The sequence below is a fragment of the Hemitrygon akajei genome, chromosome 8, assembly GCF_048418815.1.
Source record: "Hemitrygon akajei chromosome 8, sHemAka1.3, whole genome shotgun sequence".
Taxonomy (NCBI): Eukaryota; Metazoa; Chordata; class Chondrichthyes; order Myliobatiformes; family Dasyatidae; genus Hemitrygon; species Hemitrygon akajei.
The window spans coordinates 141,052,192-141,079,427 of record NC_133131.1 but is presented as its reverse complement, the minus strand read 5'-3'; the positions used below and the strand labels follow the sequence as shown (position 1 = coordinate 141,079,427).

Here is a 27,236-nt window from a genome sequence, read left to right as displayed (position 1 = left end):
TTCCGTAACTGGGCTCACAACTCATTTATCTTCTTTTGATAATTTCCTGTCATCATTAAGACAGAAAATGTCCAACTAAATCCAAATATCTATTTACCATGTAATTGGCAATCTTGCGCTCAACACGACCAAACCAAATGAAGCAAACAATTCACACTCACAGCCAGTGCAGACTGTAACAATTGAGAAGGGATTCTATCAGCTTGGGTATATGCATCACATTGATGAATTGACAACACATAATATTTAAAGTGATTTAGTAAACCAGCAACACTTAAAAACCTCCAGAACTAATTTGAGAACTATGAGAATCAGCTATCTTTGAGGCAGACCAACACAAACTTATCACAAAGAAAAGCAGAGAGAGAAAAAAAATTACAGATGCTACCAGAGCAAGGAAAATCAGTGGGACAATCACTAAAATGAACTGTATATATAAAAAAAGAGTTGTTGAATTGCAACACACATTTTTAATGTCACGAATGCTTCTAACAAAAGAAAACAAATTCCTTATTTCTTTCCACCATCTCTCCTACCTCTGATACATGAATACGAACAATTATTAAAGCACTGAACTCAATTCAATCAAAATTTAAGTGAATACTCTAAAACCAACATTATTTCAGTGTAATTTCAACTCATTGCTTCATTAAGTAATTGGCTCCTCTCCTAGCTCTTGGTAAAAGTATAACTGAACAATCGATCAGGTATTTATCAACAGAGCCAAGCACTTCCAATTCCTGCATGGGTATAACTAATTGGTGATGCAGCAAAGAAACTAAAACCCTTTCAATTATTTACATATCTGGGCCATTCCAAGACCATTTAATTCCACCACCATAGTGCCAAATAATCTTGCCTGAACTAATCTAATGGTTGTGCTTCTCAGCAAGACAATCAACACTGCTTCTACTCTCCAAAATCAAATGACTTTTGACTTTAAAATAACAAAGTCAAAGTTGAGTTTATTGTCACATGGACATGCGCTGTACACAAATGCATTGAGAAATTTGCTTGCTGCAACATCACAGGCACATAGTTAAATTCTGCTGCTGCATCCTAACAATCACTATGTCCCTTTCACCTTTGACCCAGGGCTTTGCTGCTTTTAAAGGTAAAAGATTAGCTTTATTTGTCACACGTACATGGAAACATACAGTGCAATGCATCGTTTGCCTCAATGACAAATATAGTCCAGGCATGCATCAGAGGCAGCCCGCAAGTGTCGCCACGCCTCAGGCAGCAGCTAAGCATAGTGACAACTCACTAAACCTGAACGATACATCTTTGGAATGTGGGAAGAAACTGGAGCACCTGGAGGAAAGCCAGGAGGTCACAGGGAGAATGTATAAACTCCTTACAGGCAGCAGTGGGGTCGGTGGTGTTGTTGCTGTAAAGCATTACGTTCATCGCTGCACTGTCCAGCTGTCCTTCCAGTTAATCAATACCTCATCCCTTTTTTCCTCTTGTACTTTCCCCCAGCTTTACATCCCAAAAGAATAGCTACGGTTTTAGTCCCTTTCTGACTGGTTCAATAATTTCATTGCTCCAGATCGCACCTTCACTGGTAAAGCCATACGAGTTCTGGAATGTCTCCCCTAAACCACCATCTAACTTAAGAGGAACACCTAGGCCCTCCGTCTGATCTTTTGGTCAGTATTTCTATGTATGGTAACAATGGCAAATTTTGCTTGATACACCTTGCATGAGATAGCTTGGGAGATTTGTCGCTTTGAAGGCGCTATATGAATGCAAGCTGGGTTTGCTGGTGTAGACCAAAGCCACTGCCACACTGAGGGGACAAATACGCTTTAAGCTCATCTATTGGTGTCAGACATGCTGGAGTGTTCATTCAATCCACCACCCCCCCCCCCCCCCCGCCCCGTTACAATGCAATGTGTGCACAGGCTCTCTTTACCTCAGAGTGGCTGAATGTTAAAAGTTGTGGTTGGAACAGAAACCATTAACACCCTAACAGCATTATATATTGAACAAAATATGCTATACTCAGGGGTATAATGTGTTTTGCTATTCACTTAAAGGAGTAACTTGCATCCTAATTCAACATCGATCAAGCAAACACTGCAAGAGCAGAGTTTGCAGTGAAATGCTGGCAGAAATGCCAGGATTTGCCCACTGTAAATATCAAGCAGTTCTGAAGCAGCCAGCCGTATTCTTCAGTCATTTTCTGGACATCCCATGGAGCTCAACAAAATGGAATGAACTTGCTGAAATTCCCTAGTAATTAGCTGGGAAATCTAGAGGCAACGCGCACAAAATGCTGGAGGAACTCAACAAGTCAGGCAGCATCTATAGAAAGGAATAAAGAGTCGATGTATTGGGCCTTGACTCTTAATCAGCTGCTTGAAATCTATCAGTTTATTGAACATGTGCCAGTTCAGGCTTTGCGCAAGAAAAGTGAAACTGCTCGTTTAAAATGGCAAGGAATAGCTGTCAAGATGACAAGGCACTCTAAATGTTCAAATGAGCTTGGTTTTAGTTAAAATATTTTACTATTGACTCATTTTAAAACATTTGCATTACATTGTTCAATTAATTGTAATAATGTTCTAAAGTTCCCAAGGTATGCATTATAGGTTTGACAGTCAGCTAAATTGAGAGCACGACATAGCCAGTTTTTCCTTCAGTGATCAGTGCTTGATCTCTGCCCTAGGTTAAACTGGGCAAGATTCTGCCAACATATAAATATCCATTTGCATTAAGATGGTACTTACCAGCAAGTTAGTATCATGGGATCAGTAAATAGTAAGCTCATATCTGAAAGAAGGCACATGGCTCATCACTAGCAGGAAGCTCAAGTCAGGTGGTCAAATTGCCTCATCGGAGATCGAAAATAATAATGTTATCAGTTATTCTAGGGTCCTTTGGCTATCTTTAATACTGTATCCCATATACTGCACAGGATGAGCTTAATTGCCCTTGAAAGCCTTTCAATCTAACATGGTGTTCATATATATTCATGGTGATTCTCTCTACTTAAAAGCAAAGCCTGAGAAACATTTGACTCGTGCAATTAGTAATTCCGCAATTATCAGCAGAGAAGCAGCCATTTACAAACGACGCAAGTGAAAGATGGCATTCTGCTCCTAAGAGCAGGCAGAAACACAAATAGGTACAGAAGGCAAGCTCCTGATAAATTCCTAACACACTCTACTAGTCTTACCCAGAGCTGATTAGGAACACAGCTGTCATCAGTAAGGTCTGCTTGCTCCTGCAGATTGGGATAAAATGGAAAGATGGCAACATTTTTTGAGCAGGAAGTTTATTGCAAACTTGGTTTTAGAAATGCAACTCTCAGATCAATAAGCATAGATTTTTTTAGAATTAAAATGATTAATCAAAAACAGAAACCTCTTGACTATTTATCTATCTACAGAAGAAATAGGAGGAGTAAACAAATCAGTCCCTTGAGTCTGTTCCATCACCTTCAGTAAAATCATGGCTGATCCAACCTTGACCATCATATCAATTCTCCAGTCCCCACCACTGTACCCCATATTTTAAATACCTATCAATCTCGGCCTTGAATACACTCAATGACTTTGCTTCCCCAGTTCTATGGGAAAGAGAATTCAAAAATGTTCCTGCCCTTCAGAGAAGTTCTTCTTTGCCTCACCTTATTCTCCCTTGTTTTAGATGCTCCCATTAGGAGAAATATTCCTTCAGCATCCACTTACAGATTCCCCTCAGAATCACAATAAAAACTACCTCTCAGTCTATCCTTCAATAAGATGAACCCCAATTTGTTCAGCCTTTCTTCATACTTCAATCTTTTCAGCCCAGGAAGCCATCTAGTAAAGCTTGTCTGCACCGTCTCCAATACACCTATAATCCTTTCCTAAGTATGAATGTATTGTAGGGTGTGGTCTCACCAATGTCCTGCAAATTTGCATCAAAGCCTTTATATGTTTTATACACAACGAGCCTTGCAAACAAAAAGCCAATTTTTCATTACCCTTCTCAATTACAAATTGTACCTGCGTATAATGGGACTCCTCACGAGACAGATCTCAAAAGATAAGACTCAGAACTTGAATGTTGAATCTTATAGCAAGTTCTTAGTAAATTTACGGAACTACTTTGTTGAGTAAAGTGCTCACCCTAACTTATCAATACGTCTCATTGTTACAGCTTTGGTGGCTTGGTATTGCCAGGTATCTCAGTTTGTGACTCACTAACTGACAATATTAAAGCTATTTAACATAACTTCTGATAAATATATCCATCCTCTCTCCTTTCTTTAGCCTGCAATCATTTGAAAGAGGATGTGCAAGTAAACAGCTACTTAATGTATTAAAACATTTCCTTTAAGTGCCCTGGCATTACTTCCTGGAGTCTTTTCACACTGCATTTCTCCCCTTTCCACTTTTTCCAGGCAAACCCGTAAACATCTGCCTCAAAACCAGGAACTTAGAAAGAACGTTAACAGTGTGATTGGGAAATAGAAGTATGTTAACTGATTTGACCAAGTGCCATGGTGAACCCACTAAAACTATAGATATTGACTTTTATCCAATGACCTGATTATAACTATTCAAACTTTTTTTCTGCCTTTGGTATTTTACTGCTCCCCATTTTTCTAGCATGACCTACTCAAGTACTATTGTGGGGAAAAAAACCCACAGATTAGCTATATTAGATGGAACTGTAGAGATGTATGATACAAAAACATACATGTTTTTGGTTCTCAACATCCATGTTGAACTTGTAGCTCATCCACACTAATCCCATTAGCCTACATTAGGATTGCCTTAACGAGTCTGCCTAAATGCCTAATTTGATTCCATCAAATGCCAGATCTGATTTCCCCTCTATTCCTATCAACGTTGTTATTCTACATAATAATAATGATTCCAGCAACCACCCCTGTGGTATATTATGAGTCACTAATCTCCAAGCCAACTTTGGATCCAATTGGACAGCTTATCTTGGATCCCATGTGGACCAACCTACCAAGTGGGACCTTGTCACACGCTACGTCCACACTAGACCGGATAATTTTGAAAACGCTGGTTTTCCGTAAAAACTATAGGTGTCCACAGCAGGTGTTTTTGAAAATACCTCTGTCCACATTAACATGGGTATTTGGACAAATCTCCTCCTACTGGGCATGCGCAGGACACATCTACAGAAAACAAGCGACGTGTTTGGTGTCGAATCTTGCCGTGAAAGTCTTGGTGCACATTTGTCCAGTTACAAACTAGAAAAACTTAAAAGGAAATTGCCAAACAACGGACAGCTGTTGGCTCCTGCGCAGGAGGACTTAAAACTAAAAAAAAACAAATACTGGAGTGTATGGAGGCAACCGATAGGGAGTTCACGGACTGTATTGGAAACAATTCCTACAGTGATAGTCTCTTCACCGATGAAAGGGACGACAGCTACAACTAAATGCAATAAGGCTTGTTACTGGGCAAAAGTGAAATTTGCTGTTACCTCATTTGTTTGCCTTTACTTTTGCCATGTCTTTCTGTATTATTTTGCTGTATTTAACATGTGCAATAAAACTACTGGGCAAAAGTGATTTTATTTTTACCTGAGTAAAAATGAAACTTACAATTTTCCTTTTTTGGCCTTAACATTTTCACGTCTATGCCAAACATAAGCTACTACTTAAAAATGACATTTTGGAAGTAGTGACAATTGCATCTATTGAATGTTTGCACAAGCAATACATTAATAAAGCACCTTGTTAAATGTATAAAACATGTCTGTGTCAGCGTTATCTTGTATTTCCATACAATGTTACATTAGGCTGTAACACATCTATTGTCAGAGAAGTACTTGCATAAATAGGTAAACCACCTTCATACAAGCAAGGACAGAAAACAGGGCAAAGTGAGTATACTTATTTATTCAGTAAGTTATGGGTCAAAGTATTTGGTGAGTACATTTCTAACTCTTCTGGCTTCAGTCTCGTTGCCGTCTGTTCTGAAATTGTTAGGTTGTGTGGGGGTTGACATTCTCTGTCATACTGCAAAGCTGCAGTAACAGTCTGCTCAGGGACAGTCTCCTGAAGCTGTCCGCCATTGTTGTTGTGGTGTTGGAGGTTGCGTTCAAGAGAACTATGAAATGCCGTGCTGCCACTACCATCCGTTCCGGCACGCCACGACAGCGCTTTTAATAAGCTTCGGTTACCCCGTATACAATACACTGGCCAATCAGCATTTTCAGATTTAAACACTCTGGACAGCATTTTAGAAAAGCTCAGTTTTCGGGGGAGGAAAACGCCGCTTTAGTGTGGACGGAGGGTCAAAAGGAAGAGAAAAATCTTTGGTTACGGATTTATCCGGTCTAGTGTGAACGTAGCCTTAAGACTATTCAGGCCATATCTATCATTAATCATTTATTACCTCCTCAAAAATTTCAATTAAATTAAGAAGACAGGATCTTTCTCTCACAGAGCCATGCAGATCATTCTTAATCTTTGCCTTCCCAAATGAATATAAATTCGATCAGTTAGAATTTTCTCTAATACAAAGCCGACACATGGAAGTTGCTAAGGTAATATGACAGATTGTTGACAATTATATTGTCACCGCAATACAGAAGGCATTTTGCTCTAATGAAAGTTATGCTGTACATTTCACTATATGATTTAATACAACCCCAAAGTAAACAGCTCTCTCCATATCAATTCCCAGAGAAGACTAGCTAACTCTTATGGTGCTGTCAGTTAAATTCATTTAAGCAAACAGAATCTCATGCTATCATTATTTGGATTCAAAAAATGTGGCTGACATATGCAACATCAATTTAAGTTAAATATTCATCTGAACAGCCCTAACATTTCAGATTTTCCCACACAAATAGTAAGCATGCAAGGAGGTATTTACCATCAGAAAACACTCTTTTTGAAATCAAGACTTACACTTCTTTTCGTTAAATGGCTTAAACATTTTACAATTGAAACTAACTACTCAAATAACTATTTATTTAATTCATTAATTCTGCATTTTACATTCTTTCTGTTGTAAGGGTTATAGTTATGCTTTTCAAATACTTATAGGTCTGAAGATCATATAATGTGTATTACCATGCTCTCTCACAAAGTAATAGGCACAAAGTATTTTAAGATTTTGCTGCTCAAGACATTGGCAATTATTCATACATGTGCCATTTGCAAAAGGAGTTACCTTTTTGATATAAGTTTGCTCTGTTTCCTGATACTGAGAATAGCGGCTGATCATGGTCATCTTGCTACTGTCTTTCTTCCTGTTAATTCTGTTCCTCCAGTCCTCTTCTCCACTTTTCTTCAGCAAAGCCAACCTGGAGAAAAATTGCACCATCAAGTTTAAGGAGCAGGTTACCACTGGTAAAAGAAAAGGAAAGATTACAATACACAGAAGAGGTAATGAAGTACTCAATAACTCAAAATATTTTAATACACGTTATAAAGTTGGTTATTACACAGTTCCTTTTTCTGTTTTATGTTGTAGTTGTGGAAATTGGTTACTATCTAAAGTATCAAATGAAATTAATGTACTAGACAGATGAAGGGGTCTCGATCCAAATGTTGACTAGTCATTGCCCTCCAGAGATTCTGCCTGACATGCAACAGCATCTTGTATGTTCCTACAATTTTAGAGCCCTCCAGCAGCACTGACATAGCCGCGGATATCTTAGCACAGCATGCAGAGACTTCAGGTTATGAACCTTCGTGAGACACTGGTGTAGCTTTGAAAAGTATTACATTTCCCAGGGTTTTTTTTTTTAAGACTGATGGAAGAACTAGACGGAATGGAAAAGAAGAGGCCTTGAATATAAAAGATCAGAAGGGTAGTTTAGAGAAATGATAGAAACTCAGAATCAGTTACCATTTTGGATGTATAGATACTCTTTGGGCTTGTCAACAGACTGCGAAGTGTTAATGGTACAGGGAGTGGGTGGGTAGGGAGATGGTACAATTAAACAGTGTAATATCGTGAGACTTTAATCTCCACAAGATGTCAGCAAACCAAGTTTGCAGTAAGGGCAGGGTGAACAAATTCACAGAGAGATGGAGAGTATAACTGATGATTTTCCAGATCACCACGAAGAACTAACTAAGGACCAGGTTATTTTTGATCTAGCTTTTTGCAATGAGAAAGGGTTAATTAATAATCCTATAGTTAGAGTTATACTTCTACTGGGAAGTAAGAACATGGCAGATAAATTTAACCAATATTTTGCATTTATCATCTCAGAAGACATAAAACCCTCTATACAATACTGAGGAACACCTGCTTCAGAGAAAGTGAGGAATTTTTGAAGCTGCCAAGCATAGATTATTCTGTCTAAATCAGAGCACTGAGAGTGGACTGAGGGCTGATTAAGAAACAGGTTAAAAGGTTATGACCAGTGAGATGCTGCTGGAATCTCATCTGTTTGTGATCTGTATCTAACATAATATATTCAATATTCCTGCAGTAGTAAAAAAAAATGTGCGTGTAGCTGATGCTGCGAGGCTTTAGAGTGATTAATATGAAGACATGGCAAAAAGATTGTAGAAAAGTGTGAAATTTTACACTTTTGTAGAAAAATAAAATGAATGAATATGCAGTCATCAAAGAAATTAATATATTTAGTATTTGGATCATTAGAGTTTCACCAAGGTTCCTGAACAAATCACTACAGAGCTTTACGCACATACATGTTGACTCTCTTGAAAATTTGTCTTCTGTGAGGTTAACAGAAGACAAAATAACGGTAGGGCAATGTGTTTCTCAAGAATTTAATGTAAGAACTTTATCATTTGGACTTAAGCTACAAGTCATCTCTTGCCGTTGGATATAGAAATTAAGACAAAATTTCATGTATCCATACATTGTTGTGTACCAGATTGTAACAAGCTTCCTGCTTACATGCTGTTGAGTGCTTTCATTGGGAAAGGGTTTTCAAAAAATGTTTTGAACTTAAAATTGTAAGTCTGTTCAACTACTTCAATACCAAATCTACATAAAGGTCCCACAAAGAAAACTCAAGAAGGCCAAATTTCATGTGGGAAATGACACCCTCGACCTGATCTATAACATTTTCACAGCTGAAAAAGAACAAGGATTCCATTCATTTGAAATGTAAGGCTTATCAGGTTTATAAAGTGTTCTGATTTTGAGGGGAACCACCAGTGCTGTTAACCAGCTCAAGTATTTCAACCTGGTAGCCTCCAACCTGCTGATATGAATATCGATTTCTCCTTCCGGAAACAAAATTTCCACCACTCCCCTCTTTTTCTATTCTCCACTCCGGCCTCTTACCTCTTCTCTCCTGCCTATCACCTCTCCCTGGGTTCCCTTCTCCTTCCCTTTCTCCTATGCTCCACTCTCCTCTCCTATGAGATTCCTTCCTCTCCAGCCCTTTACCTTTCCTACCCACCTGGCTTCACCCATCACCTAACTAGCCTTCTTCCCCTCCCCTCACCTTCCCCATGCCTTTCCAGTACAGAAGAAGAGTCTTGGCCTGAAACATTGACTATTTATTCATTTCCATGGATGCTACCTGACTCGCTGAGTTCCTCCAGCGTTTTGTGTGCGTCGATAAGTATTTCAAGAGGCAATTTAGAAACCAATGAGCCAAGTATTTCTGGAGCAGAGAACTGTATGCATTTTCTTGAACTTTAACCTACACTGTTCAACTTGAATATAATTAAAGCACAACATGCACAAAATGCGAGGTGATAATTGGGCAGCAAAGTGAATGGAGCATCTGGGAATTCTTGCCTCGGTTAGGGATAGCTATTTAAAATTTGAAATGTTTTAATCCCCCAAGAATAATTTACTGCATGCAGGAATAATTTAATTATTTCTGAGTGTTGAATCAGCATCGCACTAGCAATTAACATGTTGTTAGAAGGATACTTATCCTGTTAAATTATGAGCCCTAAGTTTAAGCAGTGCATTATAGTAGGTAATTACTGCACAAAAAACTGCAAGCAAAACAACACGACAACCAAAAGAGAGATGCCCTATTTGAAAATCGAAAGGCAGAGTGGCATAAATCAACCAAGTTCAGAAAAGTTTTGTCCTGTCTCCTCAGCCTCTGAATGCACAGAACTGTGTGTCATGATTGGCTGCTATTTTTACTGGAAGATTTTGTTCTATTATTTGAAATGTCATAGGACTTTTTGGCAGAGAGTGCCATCAGACAGAGGCCGCCTGCTGTTCTTTCATGCTTCTTTCCATCGTTTATTTGTATTTTCTGAGGGTGAACGCCAAAGTGTTCTCTTGTGATGGAAAGTCTTGGGGGTGGGGCGGAGTGGAGAATTAGCTCTACAGCTGAGACCAACTCAGACAACAACTGGCCTCTGTATAGGCACACTTTCAAACTATGGTTCACTGTACGCTGTTCCGATCGGGGTATTCCACTGGCACCAAATTTCTCTCAAACCTCAGCTATTTGCTGTATGAGTATCTTGAATGACTTGGAGAGACAATATCAAACGTTACGCACATCTATTCCACTGAGCTTTAAAAATTGTAGACACATTTTTTGGAAATACAGATTCTGAATTGACTTAATTAAAGCAAATATAGTCTTTCTCAGAGATTAGTTAAATTCGACTCGTATTTGCCTCTCAAAGTCCCAACCCTATGGCCCTGTCGTGAGAGGTGGAAATGGGCAAGGCTGGCCAACAGGCCGCTGGAGAACAGAGGATGCCATGGATTGCAGAAACGTAGATGAACTCCAATCATACCATCAACTTCAGAGGATGATGGAGACAGGCAGTCATCAACATCCACTGGGAGCTACGGGCCTGAGTGAGTAAGATACTTATTCAATTACAAACTCCATAACATATCCATTGGTCAGGAGGTCAGGAACATATCAATTGGCGAGTCTAAACAGATGAACGTGGTAGGAACTGGCTAAATTATGGATTAGCATCCAGGGATAAATGCTCAAGTCCCACTGGGTCAGTTTGGGAATTTCAATCCAACTAATCAAACTGGAGAAAAAGCTGACCTTAGTAACAGTAACCATGGTGGGGGGTGGGTCATTAACTGCCTCCAGCAAATCTGTCACCTTTACCAGGTCTGGATGAAATACAATTCCAGACCCATCAAGGTGGCTGTCTCTTGACTGCCTTTTCAGTTCAGGGACAACTTTGACAGTGATGTCTGCATCCCCCAGACAAATAAAAAGAATAATAGATTGCCAGCTTTTAATAGCTGATTAAAACTGCGAAAGGTGGAAGAGGAGTCTTTTTTTGTGATCATGCTGTGTTCTCTGGGACATCCTGGTTTGAAGGATGTCCCAGATTTCTTTACATGGATTTCTCAGCTTTCAATATAGTGTGGTTTAATTGAAACAAATGGTTCTGTATTAATATATCAAAGTACTAAACAATCTGAGAAAAGGAACTTAAATGGCATCTGCGGAAGGAAAGAAAAATAACTAACGTTTTAGTTCAATTGACTTTCTTTAGAAGTGGAAAAAGTTAGGGAAAAGACAAGAACTGAAATGTAGAGAAAGAAAATATGATAGGAAATTTAAAAATTAAATTAAGAAATGAAATAATGATTTGGAAACCAAAAGAAAATGTTCGCAGTAAGGTAGGGGAGATTATATAATGGAAGGGGTGGATGGTACAGAACAAAAGGAACAAGTACATCTAGAGCAGATGTGAATGGACCAAGAATCATTATCTGAGATTTCTAAATGAATTATTCATTTCACAAGATTGCAAGAGATGAGGTACTGTATCTCACTGAACATCACTGGGGAAGTGTAGGAAGCTTTTCCCAGAGCAGAAGCTCAGAATCACTGCAGTGGGTTGAGTGGAAGTGTTTCACAAAGCAGTAACCCACCCTTGCCCAGTTTCCAAAAGTAGGTGAGATTACATCCTGAAAAGCAGGGGCATTGCACTAAGTAGAAAGTAGTAAGGTAAATCATTCTTTTATTTTAAAAGAGGATTTGAGTTGGCGGAAAGAGAGGAGGGAAAAGGCCAAGCACTAAATGTTTTATATGACATGTATTACCAGTTATCAGAAAATCGATCTGTATTTTAAATTAGTATGAAGTTAATACTAAGAAATGTACCACAATTTATTGTGCAGTACCTGGGCGATGAAGAATGTTTACAGGCAGATAAATTTAAGGCCCTATTATGGATGTGAGAAATCAATTACCAAATATAGTGAACAGATCCTGCATGCAATCATGCACACTGTACTTCTGGAGGGGTGCCAAGATTTTACAAATGACTTGCATCAAAAAAATGGTGTCTGCTTACACTAATTCAAAAGCAAGCTTAGAAAGGTCACATCTCAAATAAATATTTACTGATCTAATTCAAGCTTTTTTGATACTGCACTCTACTGCTTCTCAAACAAAGAACAAAAATGAAAGTAGTAACATCTGGAAAATAGACACACTCCAAACAGACTATTAGCTGACTGGAAATTAGAGTAATTTAAACTTTCGCAGAAATACACAATCTGTCTAGCCATGTTTACAAAGAAATCAGGGAAGATAGAAAAGACAAATCTAATGACGGGTAATAAAGAAAAATAGGGAAGAGAATTAGCACACAAGCCATACACTGCAAAGGAATATGTAGATTCCTTCGATGTACAGCATTTTACTGAATTTTAAACTAGTGAACTTTAAACGGTGATTTATTAAAATAAATTTGATATCATACAAGAGAGTCAGTGTACACACGTACGCAGAAGTACACACGAAAAAGTGAGAAAATAACATGAAAATTGAGATGAAATGAAGAGTTTTACTTAGGAAGCAAACTGCAAATCAAGGGGGAAAAATGACAACTAACAATTAAAATAGAAAAAAATACGAGCAAAACACATAGGATTTGTCAGTACTAATGATACAGATTCATATCAGTGGGTTAGATGTTTTGACAAAACAGCCTCCACCTTTCAAGGACATGTACTGTATTTGAAAACTTGAAATCAAATGGCTTTGCCTGTCTTGTATGCAGCACAAAATGGGAGACTGATGCAAATAATTTTAATTAAATGTTTATAATTATGATCCTTAACCTTTACTTTATTTCACTGACAGAGGAACTTAAGCATCAAAGCATAGTTGCTGAATACTGTGATACTGTTACTAGTTATAAAGTATATTTTACATCTATACTCTCAAGAATTTTTTTTTGCTGGTACTCAATACCAGAATTTCAGGAAAAAAATAGAAATAAAAATGCGCCTCTAGCTTTTCCACTGAAAATAAAATATTGAGGTGAATCATAATTTATTTATGCAATGTTTTTAAACACAATCAGCTTCAATTGCATATTCATCTAATAGCTATCTGCATGCAACATCTTTGTCAGCCACAATGTCAACAATTTAGAATGAAGAATAAATTATGCATATACATGCAACAAGGTAATAAGTTGAAACATTTACTAGCATATTCATTTTTTATATTTATTTTTCCATCGCAGTATGACTTAGCTACACAACAGCACTATTTTATCTTCTACAGCATTTAAGTTTCAATTGAATTGTTACCTTTCTTTTATGGACATTGCTTTTCCAGCAGTGAGATCTGAGATGTCCTCACTTTTGTCAACCCGGCTGGCTTCAGCAGAAATTGGTTCTGACTGATCATAAGGCACTTTACTTTCTGTTTGCGGGGCTGGCTGCAGATATGAACTATGTCTGGACGATGTTACAGCAGAAACTTGTAATGCAGTTAATGTTGTAGCAGATCCTGTTTTCATTTCAGAAGCATGTTCCACACACTCTACTCAACAAGAGGGAAGCATTAGAATGATCATAAACAATACTGTAATGTTCTTGAAATATTTATGATCGACTTTAAAGGAAGCCTGCTTTTGCAATTTCCATCTCAAATAAATATTCTGAAAAATTGCAAAATCAGTCGAAATGGTCATACTCAGTTTTGCACTGTCTCTCACTTCAGTCATGATATGAAGTCAGGAGCTGATAAAAGTAAAATGAGCCAAAGAAAATGATTATGTTACTGGTTTGCTGAGAAAATACTTCCTGCTATTCCCACACAAACCAGGCTGTTACCTAAAGAACTTTTGTACATTCTCTATTAATTAAGAGAGACCACAGTAGACAGTTTGCCATTTATGTGCAACTACTTAATCTCCTCTGTGAATATTGTCCAGTGAGCTGTGAGTGGTACAGAGACAACAGTCTCCCCACAGTAACTGCCATGCTTGACCCAGAACATCAATGTTACAATGAATGAATTTCCATTGAACCTTTGCAGGATTAGTATGATTTAATAGAGAATTTTGTTCTAGAAGACGGTAATTGAGACTCATCACCATCCAGTGGCCCTTTCAAACACTTGCACATAACATAGCAAAGTTGGCTGCAGAATAAACCTCCTCTTACATCTACAATATACCCCAGCACTGAGCAGAACCAATGCATGGAACTAACATTTTCCCATCTACAGCACTATTTGTTGGAATTTTAAAATTCACATTTTACACTTCCGGTGGGAGGAAATACATGGCAAAGTGGAGCCGCCACTATGACAGATGTTAGTCAGGAAAATCTCTTCCTTCTTGGAAGTCTCCATGCTCAATGGCTGTTACAATTATAATTACTGTTGTTCACGGACAATGGATGGGCTGGTGTACTTTGGCAAGAGGTGGTACTACTAGCTGAGTGAGCCTCCAAAAAGAAGGGACCAAGCTACTTGATATTTATGCAGCAGGTATAGACCGTCAATATTTGTGCTGATATCAACACATCTATGCATCAGCCATCTGTTGTGGGAATAGGATATTTTGGTGCAAAATGGGGCGTAAGACTTCCAGCAATAAGCTCCATCTGTTGTGCCGGCTTACATTTCGTGAACTCTTATACAGTCAGCCCCAAAAATGACAAAGCTATAATTAGACTACCAACAATACAGATCAAATGTATTGAGTTAGTGCAGGTAAAATAAGAGATTGCAGTTTAAAGTGTTGCAGTTATAGAAAAAGTGCAGTGCAGTCTGTTAATGGAAAGCATACATTTTGCGAAGACTAGAACACAGAAGCAAGGTTGTAATGTTGAGGCTTTGTAAGACATTATCAGACCACTTGTTGAGTACTGTATTGTGCAGCAGTTTTGGGCCCCGTATCTAAAAAAAGGATACACAGGTATTGGAGAGGGTCCAGAGGAGGTTCACGAGAATGATCCTGGGAGTGAAAGGGTTAACATACAGTATGAGGAGCATTTGATGTTTCTGGGCCTGTACTCATTGCAGTTTAGAAAAATGAAGGTTGGAGGGGGTCTGCATTGAAAGTTTTTGAATATTGAAAGGCCTAGATAGAGTGGACATGGAGAGGTTGTTTCCAATGGAGGGAGAGTCTAGGACCAGAGGGCACAGATTCAGAATTGACAGAAGAATTTCTTTAGTTAGAGGGCGGTGAGAGATGGCTATGGAGTCCAAGTCATTAAGTATATTTAAATTCGATAGGTTCTTGATAAGTAAGGGAATCAAAGGTTACAGGGAGAAATCAGGAGAATGGGGTTGAGAGGGAAAATAAATAAGCCATGATGGAATAGCAGAACAGACTCAATGGGCCAAATGGCCTAATTCTGCCCCTGTCATATGAATATCCTCTATGATCTTGGGCAGCTATCTGGAATGTGGGACCAAAGCCAGAATGCATACATCTGTCTAGTCTCTTCAGCATGCAAGGATGACTTCTGTATATTTTTCTAAAATAATAGTTACTTCTTGAAAGCCAAGTTACTACTTGGTGTTGCCTCAAATCATGGGGTTTGCCATGAGGAAATTATAAGATTACATCTGCAAGAGTCTACTTAGTGTAGGAACGATCCAATGGCACTTGATATACGTGTATTAGTGTGAGAGATTTATAGGAGGCTGTGGCTGTCTGCAAAGAACACCATTGCTTCTGCTGTATGAGGCACCTGTGGGCAAATCTGGATTTATCAAGCATGGTGATGAACCTGAAGACACAGTAACAACAACACACGAAATGCTTCAAGAATTCAGTGGGTCAGGCAACATCTGCGGAGAGAAATGGACGCTTGACGTTTTGGGCCAAGACCTTTTGTCAGGACTGGCAAGTCAGAGGACAGGAGTCAGAATGAAAAGGTAAGGGCTGAGCACAAGCTGGCAGGTAACAGATGTCCAGGTGAGAGGGGAGCTGCACTAAATGAAATGATGTAAGAGGCTGGGAGGTGACAGGTGGAAGAAGCAATGATTGAAGAAGGAAGAATCTGATAGGACAGGACAGTAGACCATGGAATAAGGGAAAAGCAGTGCGAACCAAAGGGATGTGACAAACATGTCACGATTGGGAGGGAGGGGAAGAGAAGAGGAGGGCACAGGAATGAAGGAAGAGTGATTTTCTGGAACTCAGAGAAATCTATGTCAATGCCATCAAATTGGAGACTAGGAAGACAGAATATGAGGCGTTGCTCCTCCAACCTGTGCCTGGATTCAGTGTGAAATGGGAAATGATAGGATAGATTCTTGGCCTCAAAATCTACCTCATTACGATCTTGCACTTTATGGCTTACCTGTACAGCAGTCTTTCAATTGGTTTCACACTTTAATCTGATTATTGTTTTATCTTACTCTAGTTCAATGCACTATGTAATGATTTGATCTGTAATCAATCTTTATCAAATTCCTGTAACAATAAATGAAGTTCTGGAAGTCATATCCAAATCATTCTAAAGTGTTTTACAAAATATTAATGAATTTGGGAAGATCCGTAGTAACAATCTGAACCACTTTGAAAAATAAAAGCCACATTATCCCAGGAACCCTTGGACACCACCTCACTTTTTAAAAATATGCAGTATTTCTGTTTTTGCATGTTTTTTAATCTATTACTGTAATTTACTTATTTATTATTATTTTTATTTTATTTATTATTATTTTTTTCTCTTCTATAGTATGTATTGCATTGAACTGCTGCTGCTAAGTTAACAAATTTCATGTCACATGCCGGTGATAATAAACCTGATTCTGAAATATCCAGACATACACCTTTCTTATATTGCAGCACTTCCATACTGAGGGTGTTCAGATGAGGAATTTGTTACCATGTAAGTAATCAAAGCATAAATATATTTAAAGAATTACAAGTACAGAGTTGTAAAGAATAAAAGTGCAAGAGAAAGGGAAATGAGAAAACCACTTTGCTCATCAAATATCCTCCTTCACTGAATAAGATTATGTCTGAGCGTGTATATCAAACTGAACTTTCCACATTTCTCTTGATTACTTTGACATTTAAAAATCTATTAATCAAGCTCTTGAATATATGCAGCAACTGAGCCGTCGCAACAAAATAGAATAGAAAATTCCACAGATTTGCAATCTGAGCAAACAAATTTTCCTCAGCTGATTCCGTATGGTCAACTATTATTGTAACCAGGAGGAAGCACTTAAAGAATCTGTAGAACGGTGAGGGGCCTGGTTAGAATATAAAATGGCCATAAGCACATTGGACAGAACAACGTGCTTCTTTGCTACGTATAGCCACAATATTTTGTGTTAAATCCTTCCTATCTAAACACATTGCATGCACGGACTGAGGAATCGCAAAATCTTTTGGCAATGTTTGTTGTTAGTTTCAAAAAGCTGCATAGTGCTCAGAATTCTCTGAATTAGCGAGCGAGTGAGGTGGTGGCCATCTGAGAAGAACAAGTCCTTTTGGGAGTGAGCCATTTCTTGCATTAGCGAATGAGAGAATGGCATTGTTGGAAGGAGGGAGCAAGTCACATCAGGAGTGAGTTTTATGTGAGCCAATAAAAAGGGAGGTGTAGGAGGTGCGGTCTTTGATGCAGTGGTCAGGCTTTGGTGAGAACAGGCAAGATGAACGTGAAACTTAAAGATTTCAGAGAAAGGCACAAGTAATGCACACAAAATGCAGGAGAAACTTAGCAGGCCAGGCAGCATCTAAGGAAAAATGTACAGTCGACGTTTTGGGCCGAGACCCTTCGGCAGGACTATCAGAGGGTCTCGGCCTGAAATGTCAACTGTACTTTTTTTTTCCATAGATGCTGCCTGACCTGTTGAGTTCCTCCAGTATGTTGAGTGTGTTGCTTGGATTTTCAGCATCTGCTGATTTTCTCTTCTTTGTAGTAAGAACAGGTAGTTTTTTTACTGTGTGTAAATCTTTAGTCCTCAGTTCAGTGTAGGCGGGATGGTTAAGGTGCTGGATTGCTCCTCCTGCCAGATGTGGGATTTCAGGGTTCTGGCCATCTCCCTCATGACATCTACAGGAAGTACACCCAACCTGGGCTCCTGACTGACGAGGGTCAAGGAACTGGACCTGGAGTTGGATGTACTCAGAACCTTCTGCAAGGCTAAAAACCTCTTAGATTAAACTTTTATTGAGTAGGTTACACCTAGAGTGCAGACTTCAGATAGTAGATGGGTGACCAATAGGAGACGTAAGGGGAGTACGAAGTTAGTGCAGAGTTCCCCTGTGGCAATTCCTTCAGAAATTAGAACACCCCTTTGGATACCCCTGGGGGCAATGACCTATCAGGGCACAGCAGCAGCAGCTAGGCCGGTGGCAAGGTGGTCGGTTCTGAGGCACAGCAGGAAAGGGTAACATCAGGCAAAGTAATAGTTAAAGGAGACTCCATAGTTAGGGGATGGACAGAAGATTCTGTGGCTACTTAAGAGAAGCCAAGGTGGTGTGTTGCCTCCCTGGCCCCCGGGCCAGGGTGTTTCGGAGGGGCTGCAGTATAATTCTTGAGGGGAAGGGTGAGCATCCAGAGGTGGTGGTGCACATTAGCACAAATGACATAGGTAGGAAGCGGGAAGAGGAACTGCGCAGCGAGTGTAGGGAGTTCGGGAAGAGGCTGAGGAGAAGGACCTTCAAAGTAGCAATCTCAGGATTACTTCCAGTGCAACATGTTATTCGGGGCAGGAATCGGATGATAGTACAGATCAATGAGTGGCTGAAGGAGGATTTCAGGTTCTTGGATCATTGGGACCTCTTCTGGGGCAGGGATGACCTGTACAAAAGGGCCGGGTTGCACATAAACTGGAAGGGAACCTATATCCTGACCAGAAGGTTTGCTAGTGTCACTCGGGAGGGTTTAAACCAGTTCAGCAGGAGGATGGGAATCAGAGCACCAGGTCAGAAAGCGAAGAGAGAGAGAGAGAGGAAAGTAGATGTCAGGGCTAGTAAAAAGAGGCAGGAGCAAAGTAATAGAAGCGTTTGGATGGATAGTTTGAAGTGTGTGTATTTTAATGCAAGGAGTGTTATGGGTAAAGGTGATGAACTTAGGGGATGGATCAGATTGTAAGGCATGAAAATGCCTGACGCTGGCCTCTCAGGCCTGAGTTGATGTCATTATCATCATCAGTACATGGAAATACGATGTTGTGGTCATTACAGAGACTTGGTTGAGAGAGGGACAGGAACGGGTGCATAATGTCCCATGGCTTTGATATTTTAAAAAAAAAGATGGGAGGTGGCAAAAAGGAGGGAAGTTACACTACTAATCAGGGACAATTTCAAAGCTGCACCCAGTGAGGACATAACAGAGAGCTCGTCCACTGAGTCTATATAGGTAGGACTCACAAATGGAAAGGGTGCAATCACTATGAAGGAACTGCACCACAGGCACACCCAATATCCACTAGGATATTGAGGAACAGATATGCCGGCAGATTAAGGAATGTTTGCACAAGCAATACATTAATAAAGCACCTTGTTAAATGTATAAAACATGTCTGCGTCAGTGTTATCTTGTATTTCCATACAATGTTACATCAGGCTGTAACACATCTACTGTCAGAGAAGTACTTGCATAAAAAGGTAAACCACCTTCATACAAGCAAGGACAGAAAACAGGGCAAAGTGAGTATACTTATTTATTCAGTAAGTTATGGGTCAAAGTATTTGGTGAGTACATATCTAACTCTTCTGGCTTCAGTCTCGTTGCTGTCTGTTCTGAAATTGTTAGGTTGTGCGGGGGGGGGGGGGGGTTGCGTTCAAGAAAACAATGAAATGCCGCGCTGTCGCCACCATCTGTTCCGGCACGACATGACAGCATTTTTAGAAATATCCGGTTACCCCCGTCCACACTGCTCTGCCCAATCGCCGTTTTCAAATTTACACACTCTGGAGGGCGTTTTAGAAAAGCTCCGTTTTCGGGGGAGGAAAACGCCATTTCAGTGTGGACGGAGGGTCAAAGCAAAGAGAAAAGGTTTCGATTACGGATTTATCCGGTCTAGTGTGAACGTAGTGTTAGGAGCATTTGGAAAACCATGGCCTAATTAGAGAGAGAACTTGATTGAGTCTTTTGACACCAGAGATATTGACAAAGGTAGAGCTGTGGATTTTAGTAAGGTGTTTGACAAGGTCTGCCATGGGAATCTCATCAAGATTAAGATGAATGGGATAAATGGTGAATTGGTCACTTGGATTCAGAACTGGTTTGCCCATAGAGGACAAACGTAGTGGTTGAAAGGACTTATTCTAACCAGAGGTCTGTAATAAGTGATGTTCCACAGGGATTTGTACTGGCATCTCTGCTGCTTGCAATGTACATAAATGGGTTAAAATGTAGAAGGGTAGATTAGTACGTTTGCAGTTGATATGAAAATTGTTGGGTTAGAGCTTAGATGACAGGCAAAGAGCACAGCAGGTTATAGATCAGTTGCAGATATTAGCAGAGAAATGGCAGATGGAGCTTAACCTGACAAAATGTGAGGTGTTGCACCTTGGTAGGTCAAATGAAAGAGAGACAGTATCCAGCTCCCTGAAAGTGGGTACACAGGTTGATAGGGTGGTTATGAAGGCATATGGCACGCTTGTCTTTATTAATTAAGGCACTGAGTTCAAAAGCCAGTAAGTTATGTTGCAGCTTCATAACACTCCAGTCAGGCCGCATCTGGAGTATTAAATACAGTTCTGGTTACCCATTATAAGGATGTCAAGGCTTTGGAGAGGGTGTGGAAGAGCTTTACCAGGATGCTGGCTGGATTAGAGAGTTTGTGCTATAATGAGAGGTTGGGAAAACTTTACTTGTTCTCTGTGGAGTGGTGGAGACTGAGTGGAGATCTGATAAATGTTTATAAAGATTATGAGAGGTACAGATAGAGCAGACAGACATCATCTTTTCCACAGGCTTCAAATGTCTAATACCGGAGGGCATGCATTTAAGGTGAGAGAGGGCAATTTTAAAGACGGTAGAAACATTTTTTATTTCTTTATTATGCAGAGAGTGGTGGATACCTGGCATGCAATGCCTGGGCTGATGGTACATCAGGGGCTTTTGACTGGTGTTTAGATGGCACATGAATGTGAGGAAAATGGAGTGATGCGGACATTGAGTTTGAAACAACATTATGGGCCGAAGGGCCTGTTCCTGTGCTGTACTGTTTTATGTTCTATCTTCGTGCAACTGGTTTTAGTTTTAAACCCCAAATGCCAGTTACTTGCTGAAGTTCAGACTGCTTTAAAGTTTGCACTTGGAATATTTTTGGTGGTCATTAGTAACTTGACAATCAGCTTGAGTTATGCAGAAACAACCAGGAAGTACCATTGATTTCAAATAGTTAAATCAAACAAAACGTAGTTGTAACACAAATAAAACCAGAAAATTCCCAAGGCACAACGGTCAAGCAGCGTCTGTGGGGAGAGAATCTGTCATTTCAGTCATTGACCTGATGAGTTATCTTCTTTCTCCACAGGTGCTGCACGACAAGCTGAGTGTCATCACTATTCTGTGTTTTTATTTCAGAAGGCCTGTTTCTGTGCTGTAATGTTCTATGTCTGGTTTTTACCTGTCATGGCTCCCTTGTTTTTAATGTGCTCATCAAAGCATTTTTCTGCAAGTTCCCAGGTGTCATTTAAGGTTTCTGATTTCATGGGATCGTTCCATTCAGCTGTCTGTAGCACGGGTTCTGCATCCAGCTGCTCTCCACCCTGTCTTTCGGGCGTCCCATAGTTACTACTCATGTTGCTCCCAGTGAATTTCTGAGGCAGACTGTCTGTAAAGGTATCGCCATATTTGCTTCTCTGTTGTAGCTCCTCTTGCTTTTCTTCATGTTTGTAGTCCTCTGCAACGCCTTCTTTGAATGCTCCACTGAGTCCGTATGCCTTTCCTTGCGACGAGAGCGTGAGTTCCGACGGAAATGCGCTTCTACATGAAATGTCTTGGGAAGGAAGAATGGATCTTGCAGCAGACAGATGGGTAACATATAAACTGTCCTCAGCAGTGGAAGACTTTCCAAGGTGTAGGTCACCAGCACAGGTGGTGGAGACGGTAGCAGTCTGACTGGCCATTGTCTTTATCAGAGATTGTGACAAGGGTCCTGTCATTCCACTGCTATTTTGCACCTACAAGCAAAAAATGTTTAAAACACATTTATGCTAATAAATGAAAATTACCACTATATCACGTGTTTTTCAAAAGAAAATCTTCATGTTTTTAATCTAATCAGGACTAAGCACATAATAAAGCCTAGTATCACATAGTATATACACATTACTGCTTATTACAGTGTAGGAAAATGCAACAGGTAATATAGCCACTTCTAGATAAACAGCAATGAAATAAAATTACCACACGGTCTGCTTTGGTGATGTTGAATGTGGAATAAATATTGGCATAAATCCAGTGGAGCCTCCCCCGCCTCCCTCCCCCACCCCACCGAGCTCTTTGAATATCTTGTTACCTTTTACTGCCATTGAAGAGGGCAAGTGTCCACTATCTAGTAATGTGTCTAAGCACCTGCCCCAATTATGTAGACATCATCTGAAGTGAGACTTAAAACCATGGGCTTCTGGCATGAAGATAAGCCTGTTATCACAGAATAACGATTGGTATGATTGCTGCTGCTATTGCTCTATATATGCAAGACCATCAGGAATTCTGCTTTTCACTCAGCATGGCATGTCAGTTTAATATTACTATCCCAAAGGATAATTGTGGACTTACACAAAGTGTATAGCAATCCAATGAACACATCATTCCCATTTGTTCCTTAGCATATGTAGTATATTATGATCACCCCATCTCTAATATGAAGCGAATAGTTGGAGGAAGAGCCTTTAAAAGGTAAACACTTTGAAACTATGACTTCTATGAAGTATCACACTAACCTCCAGGAGATTAACCGATTTTACAACATGAGACTGTTTAACTCTGACCATTTGACTCAGGACAATGATAATTACTTGATTGTAGCAGCAAGGTTAGTACATTAATCTTATTTTTCAATGCAGCATATCCTCCTTTGTTATGAAGAACTAGTTTTGGAATTTTAATCTAAGTGTGTAGAGGTATCTTGAAGTGCATATTTCTTACTATATGTTTAAACCATGACATCAAATGTATATACTTAAAGATTAAAAAACAATGCTATATTCCCACTATAATGCTGCAGACAGTTTCATGTAAATCTTCACTGACATCAAAGGAGATTAACTATTACTGAAAAAGACCCAGCTATAAAAGCCCAAACTGAGAACTGTTGAAAATGTTATCCCTTTTTATTAGTTTCCATTTCTTCACTCCACCCTATTATATTGAAGAGATCTTTCCTCAATTTTTGCAAATAGCACCATGTCCTGTAATAATATTTAGTTTCTGCCTTTAGCTATGCCCAACACTGCAAAATGAAACAATTACATTAAAAAATCGAGACGTTTTTCTTCCATCATAAGTTCAAAGGAAATATTTGCAAGTCACCTACCCCAGTATAAAGATACATCGTTGCTATTAACATCTGTATTTCGCATTCTCAGCACAGACCTTTCAAAGACATCAACAACAAATAAAATGCACCCATGATTCAGAAGTTGCTGTTCAGTTGCCTTTCCCAATGAATTGAATCAAATTCATCCTCCTCCTAAATAACAGCTCTGACCTTCTGCATGGAAAGTAGCCCATGAGCTCAAGAACACTAGATGTCACTGTAATTTGTAAACACATACAGTACCTCTTCAACTTCACCCAGTGTAATTGGCTGAGTCTGATATCGGGCATTTGACCGTCTCTGTCTGGTATCACTTCTATTCCTTGGTGCTTTTACTTTGATCACAGGCTGCGAAAGGCGATTGAACAGGGCCATTTTTTCTGCCAGACTCAGTGTGGAGATGTCTGGCTCTTCATGCTGACCTTGTTCTGTCAATTCTTTGGCTTCGTTCCCCTTCTGCTCTCCCGCAGTATTCTGTGCTGATGCTTGTAGTCTAGGAAATATATTGGTTTGATATTTAGGTCATCATTTTTCTGTACACTCACATAGTCCTTGTCCCAAAAATGTCTCTAAAATTAGAACTTTACAACTCATCACTGTTATTTTAAAAAGGTCTTGTTTTAAAAACATATCATTAAAGCCAAAGTATTCCCAACAAGTTTTTAAAAATATGTAAATACTAGATAATGGCCTGAATAATCCAAGTCATTAAAAAGTAATAGCTGAAAACACAAAAGCTGAAATTTATATAGGCTTTACAAGTAATACTAAATGAGATGCATTATCATATACAAGTTCTATCCAATTTTGCACACCGGACACTCGCCACGTCAATGTGTAACTAATAGATACAGTCAGAAGTTGCACAAGTTAAACTTTCAATGTCAGCTTGAAAACCTAGAGTGTAAAAAAACTAATTTAAAATAGATCTTAAAAAAGCTTCATTATTTAATGACTGAGTAAAATCAAAGTTTAATTACATTCCTGTATGTGTGAAATACTGTGATTCCTACTTAAAAAATGCTCAAGCCACTTAAGGAGAAAGCAGCCATGCATTTCTTGTAAAAATTCTACAATAGAGAATGCTGGGAAAACAAGTTCTGCCTTGGAACCATGGGAAATCTGCGATCAGAATGTACAACTCATTAAAGAGAGGGAAACGTAGGAACCAAAGAGCTATGCTCAGGCCCACACACTTACTAGCAAATAGCATGGACCACTTGTAGAGGCATCATCTTAAGTAGGCAGTTAAACACCTACCATCAACAGACAATTAGTTAGAAATAAAATATTTATCCAAATGCACATTTGACTTGTACCATCAATTCCAATGTCAGGTGACTCACTAATGGGTAATAAAGATTCAACCTTGTACCATCCAATGTACAGTTCACAGAAAATAGAAGATGCATGGGCAATTATCAGTTTGTGGTGAATTCCTTAACCGGGCTTTTGATGAGGTGAATACCAGCAGACGGACATTAAACACGGCATCTTATCACTCAAGGCCAGGCTAGACCAAACCATCCTGTTGGACATGCACGGTGGCTGGCATGCTAAGAACAATAAATACTGAATAAAAATCTCTTTTGCAATCCAAGCAATCTACTTCAGGGTGCCAAACGGTAAATCCAGTCAACCTTTCTGACTGATGTACAATTACTGAAACTCTACACTTTAACAAATTTAGAAGTATCTCAGGGAAGGAACCCCACCTCCTACATTAAAAAAAAATCAAAACTACTTTTTGCAGGATGGTCTATCTACCCAGAAACTGACAGCACACGATACAATTTACATTCTGGAATTACAAAGGCCTGGAAGGACATGCCTGGAGATCCAAGAGCAGTGCTACCCACTTTGGAGGGATACACTAGCTATGGACTGTGTGTAGCACTGGTGTACCAATGAAATGGAAGATAAAGGGGTGATTCCAATGGAATTTTCAGCATGATAAAAAAAATGTGATGGAATAATAAAGTATTTCTAATAATTAGAGAATTTAGTATCTGCATGGCATAGCTTAAATGATGAAGATTAACCTTTAACTTCAGATAACAAGCACTTTATATGTAAAGGGTGGCTAAAATTATAACAAGTGATAGTGGTCCAGGTAGTCAGAGTTGATATACAGTATGTCTATTAACCAAATGTAGCAAGAGAAATGGATGAAGTCACAGATCACCATGGTCTCACTGAATGGTGAGATTGACTCTAGAGGAAATTCAGCAGATTAAGTTGAATGAGGCCACAAGACACTGGGGCAGAATTAGGCCACTTGCCCCATTGAGTCAGCTCTGCCATCCCATCATGGCGGATTTATTACCCCTCTCAATCCCATTCTGCTGCCTTCTCCCCATTACGTTTGATGTCCTGACAAATCAAGAACCTGTCAATCTCTGCTTTAAATGCACTTAATTACTTGCCCTCCACAGCTGTCCGTGGCAATGAATTCACGGACTCTGGCTGAAGAAATTCCTCCTCATCTGTGTTCTAAATAGACATCCCTCTATTCTGAGGCTGAGTCCTCTGGTCCTAAACTCACTCTCCATAGAAAACGTCCTCTCCAAGTCCATCTATCTAGTCTTTTCAATATTTGATTGGTTTCAAAGAGATCCTCCCCCCCCCCCCCCCCATTCTTCTAAGCTCCTGTGAGTGCAGGTGCAGAGCCATCACACACTCCTCATGTTGTACATTAACCCTTTCAATTCCAGAATCATTCTCCTGAACCTCCTCTGAACCCACTCCAATGTCAGCACATCTTTCTTGGACGAGGAGCCTAAAACTGCTCACAATACTCTAAGTGCGGTCTGACCAATACTTTATAAAGCCTCAGCATTACTACTAGCATGAAAAGGGGCCCCAACGCCAACCCTGTGGAACATCACTCGTCACTGGCAGCCAACCAGAAAAGGCACCATTTATTCCCGTTCTTTGCCTCCTGCTAGTCAGCCAATCTTCTATCCAAGCTAATATCTTTCCTGCAATACCATGGACTCTAATCTTGTTAAGCAGCGTCATGTGTGGCACCTTGTCAAAGGCCTTCTAAAAATCCAAATAAACAACATCCTCCAAATCTCTTTTGTCTATCCTGCCTGTTATTTTTCCTGAAAGAATTCCAACAGATTTGTCAGGCAAGATTTCACCTAAGAAAACCATGCTAGCTCCAAGTACCCCAAAACTTTATTCTTAATAATGGATTCCAACATCTTTGCAAACACTGAAGTCTGGCTAATTGGCCTACAATTTCCTTTCTTCTGCCTCCCCCCTTCTTAAAATAGCTAAATATACTGTATGCCCTTAACACTTTTGCACCGTACGGTCTATCTAAAAAAAAACTTTGGTATTCTTTTTGATATTATTGGCTAGTTAACCTTCATACGTCATCTTTTCTATCCTTATGATATTTTTGTAGTTGCCTTCTTTTAGTTTTTAAAAAGCTTCCCAATCCTCTAACTTCCCACTAATTTTTGCTCTATTTTATGCCCTCTTTTGCTTTTATGTTGTCTTTGACTTCCCTTTTCAGTAATGTTGCCTCATCCTCCCTTCAGAATACTTCTTTATCTTTGGGATATAGTCTT

General features: G+C 39.4%; 1 protein-coding gene across 12 annotated transcripts in view; it reads right to left on the bottom strand.

Annotated features, from left to right (window-relative positions):
• svila (supervillin a) overlaps nt 1-27,236 on the bottom strand; it is a 261,547-nt gene that overhangs the window by 58,648 nt on the left and 175,663 nt on the right. For 9 of the 12 annotated variants that reach the window (XM_073054765.1, XM_073054768.1, XM_073054766.1 and 6 more), the window contains 5 exons: nt 23,899-24,148; nt 21,739-22,294; nt 13,482-13,716; nt 7,158-7,290; nt 3,185-3,232 (listed from right to left, as the gene is read on the bottom strand). In XM_073054765.1, coding sequence (XP_072910866.1) covers nt 3,185-3,232; nt 7,158-7,290; nt 13,482-13,716; nt 21,739-22,294; nt 23,899-24,148 — 1,222 coding nt within the window. The remainder of the gene's footprint in view (nt 1-3,184; nt 3,233-7,157; nt 7,291-13,481; nt 13,717-21,738; nt 22,295-23,898; nt 24,149-27,236) is intronic. The other 3 variants (XM_073054762.1, XM_073054764.1, XM_073054772.1) reach the window with 1 other exon arrangement.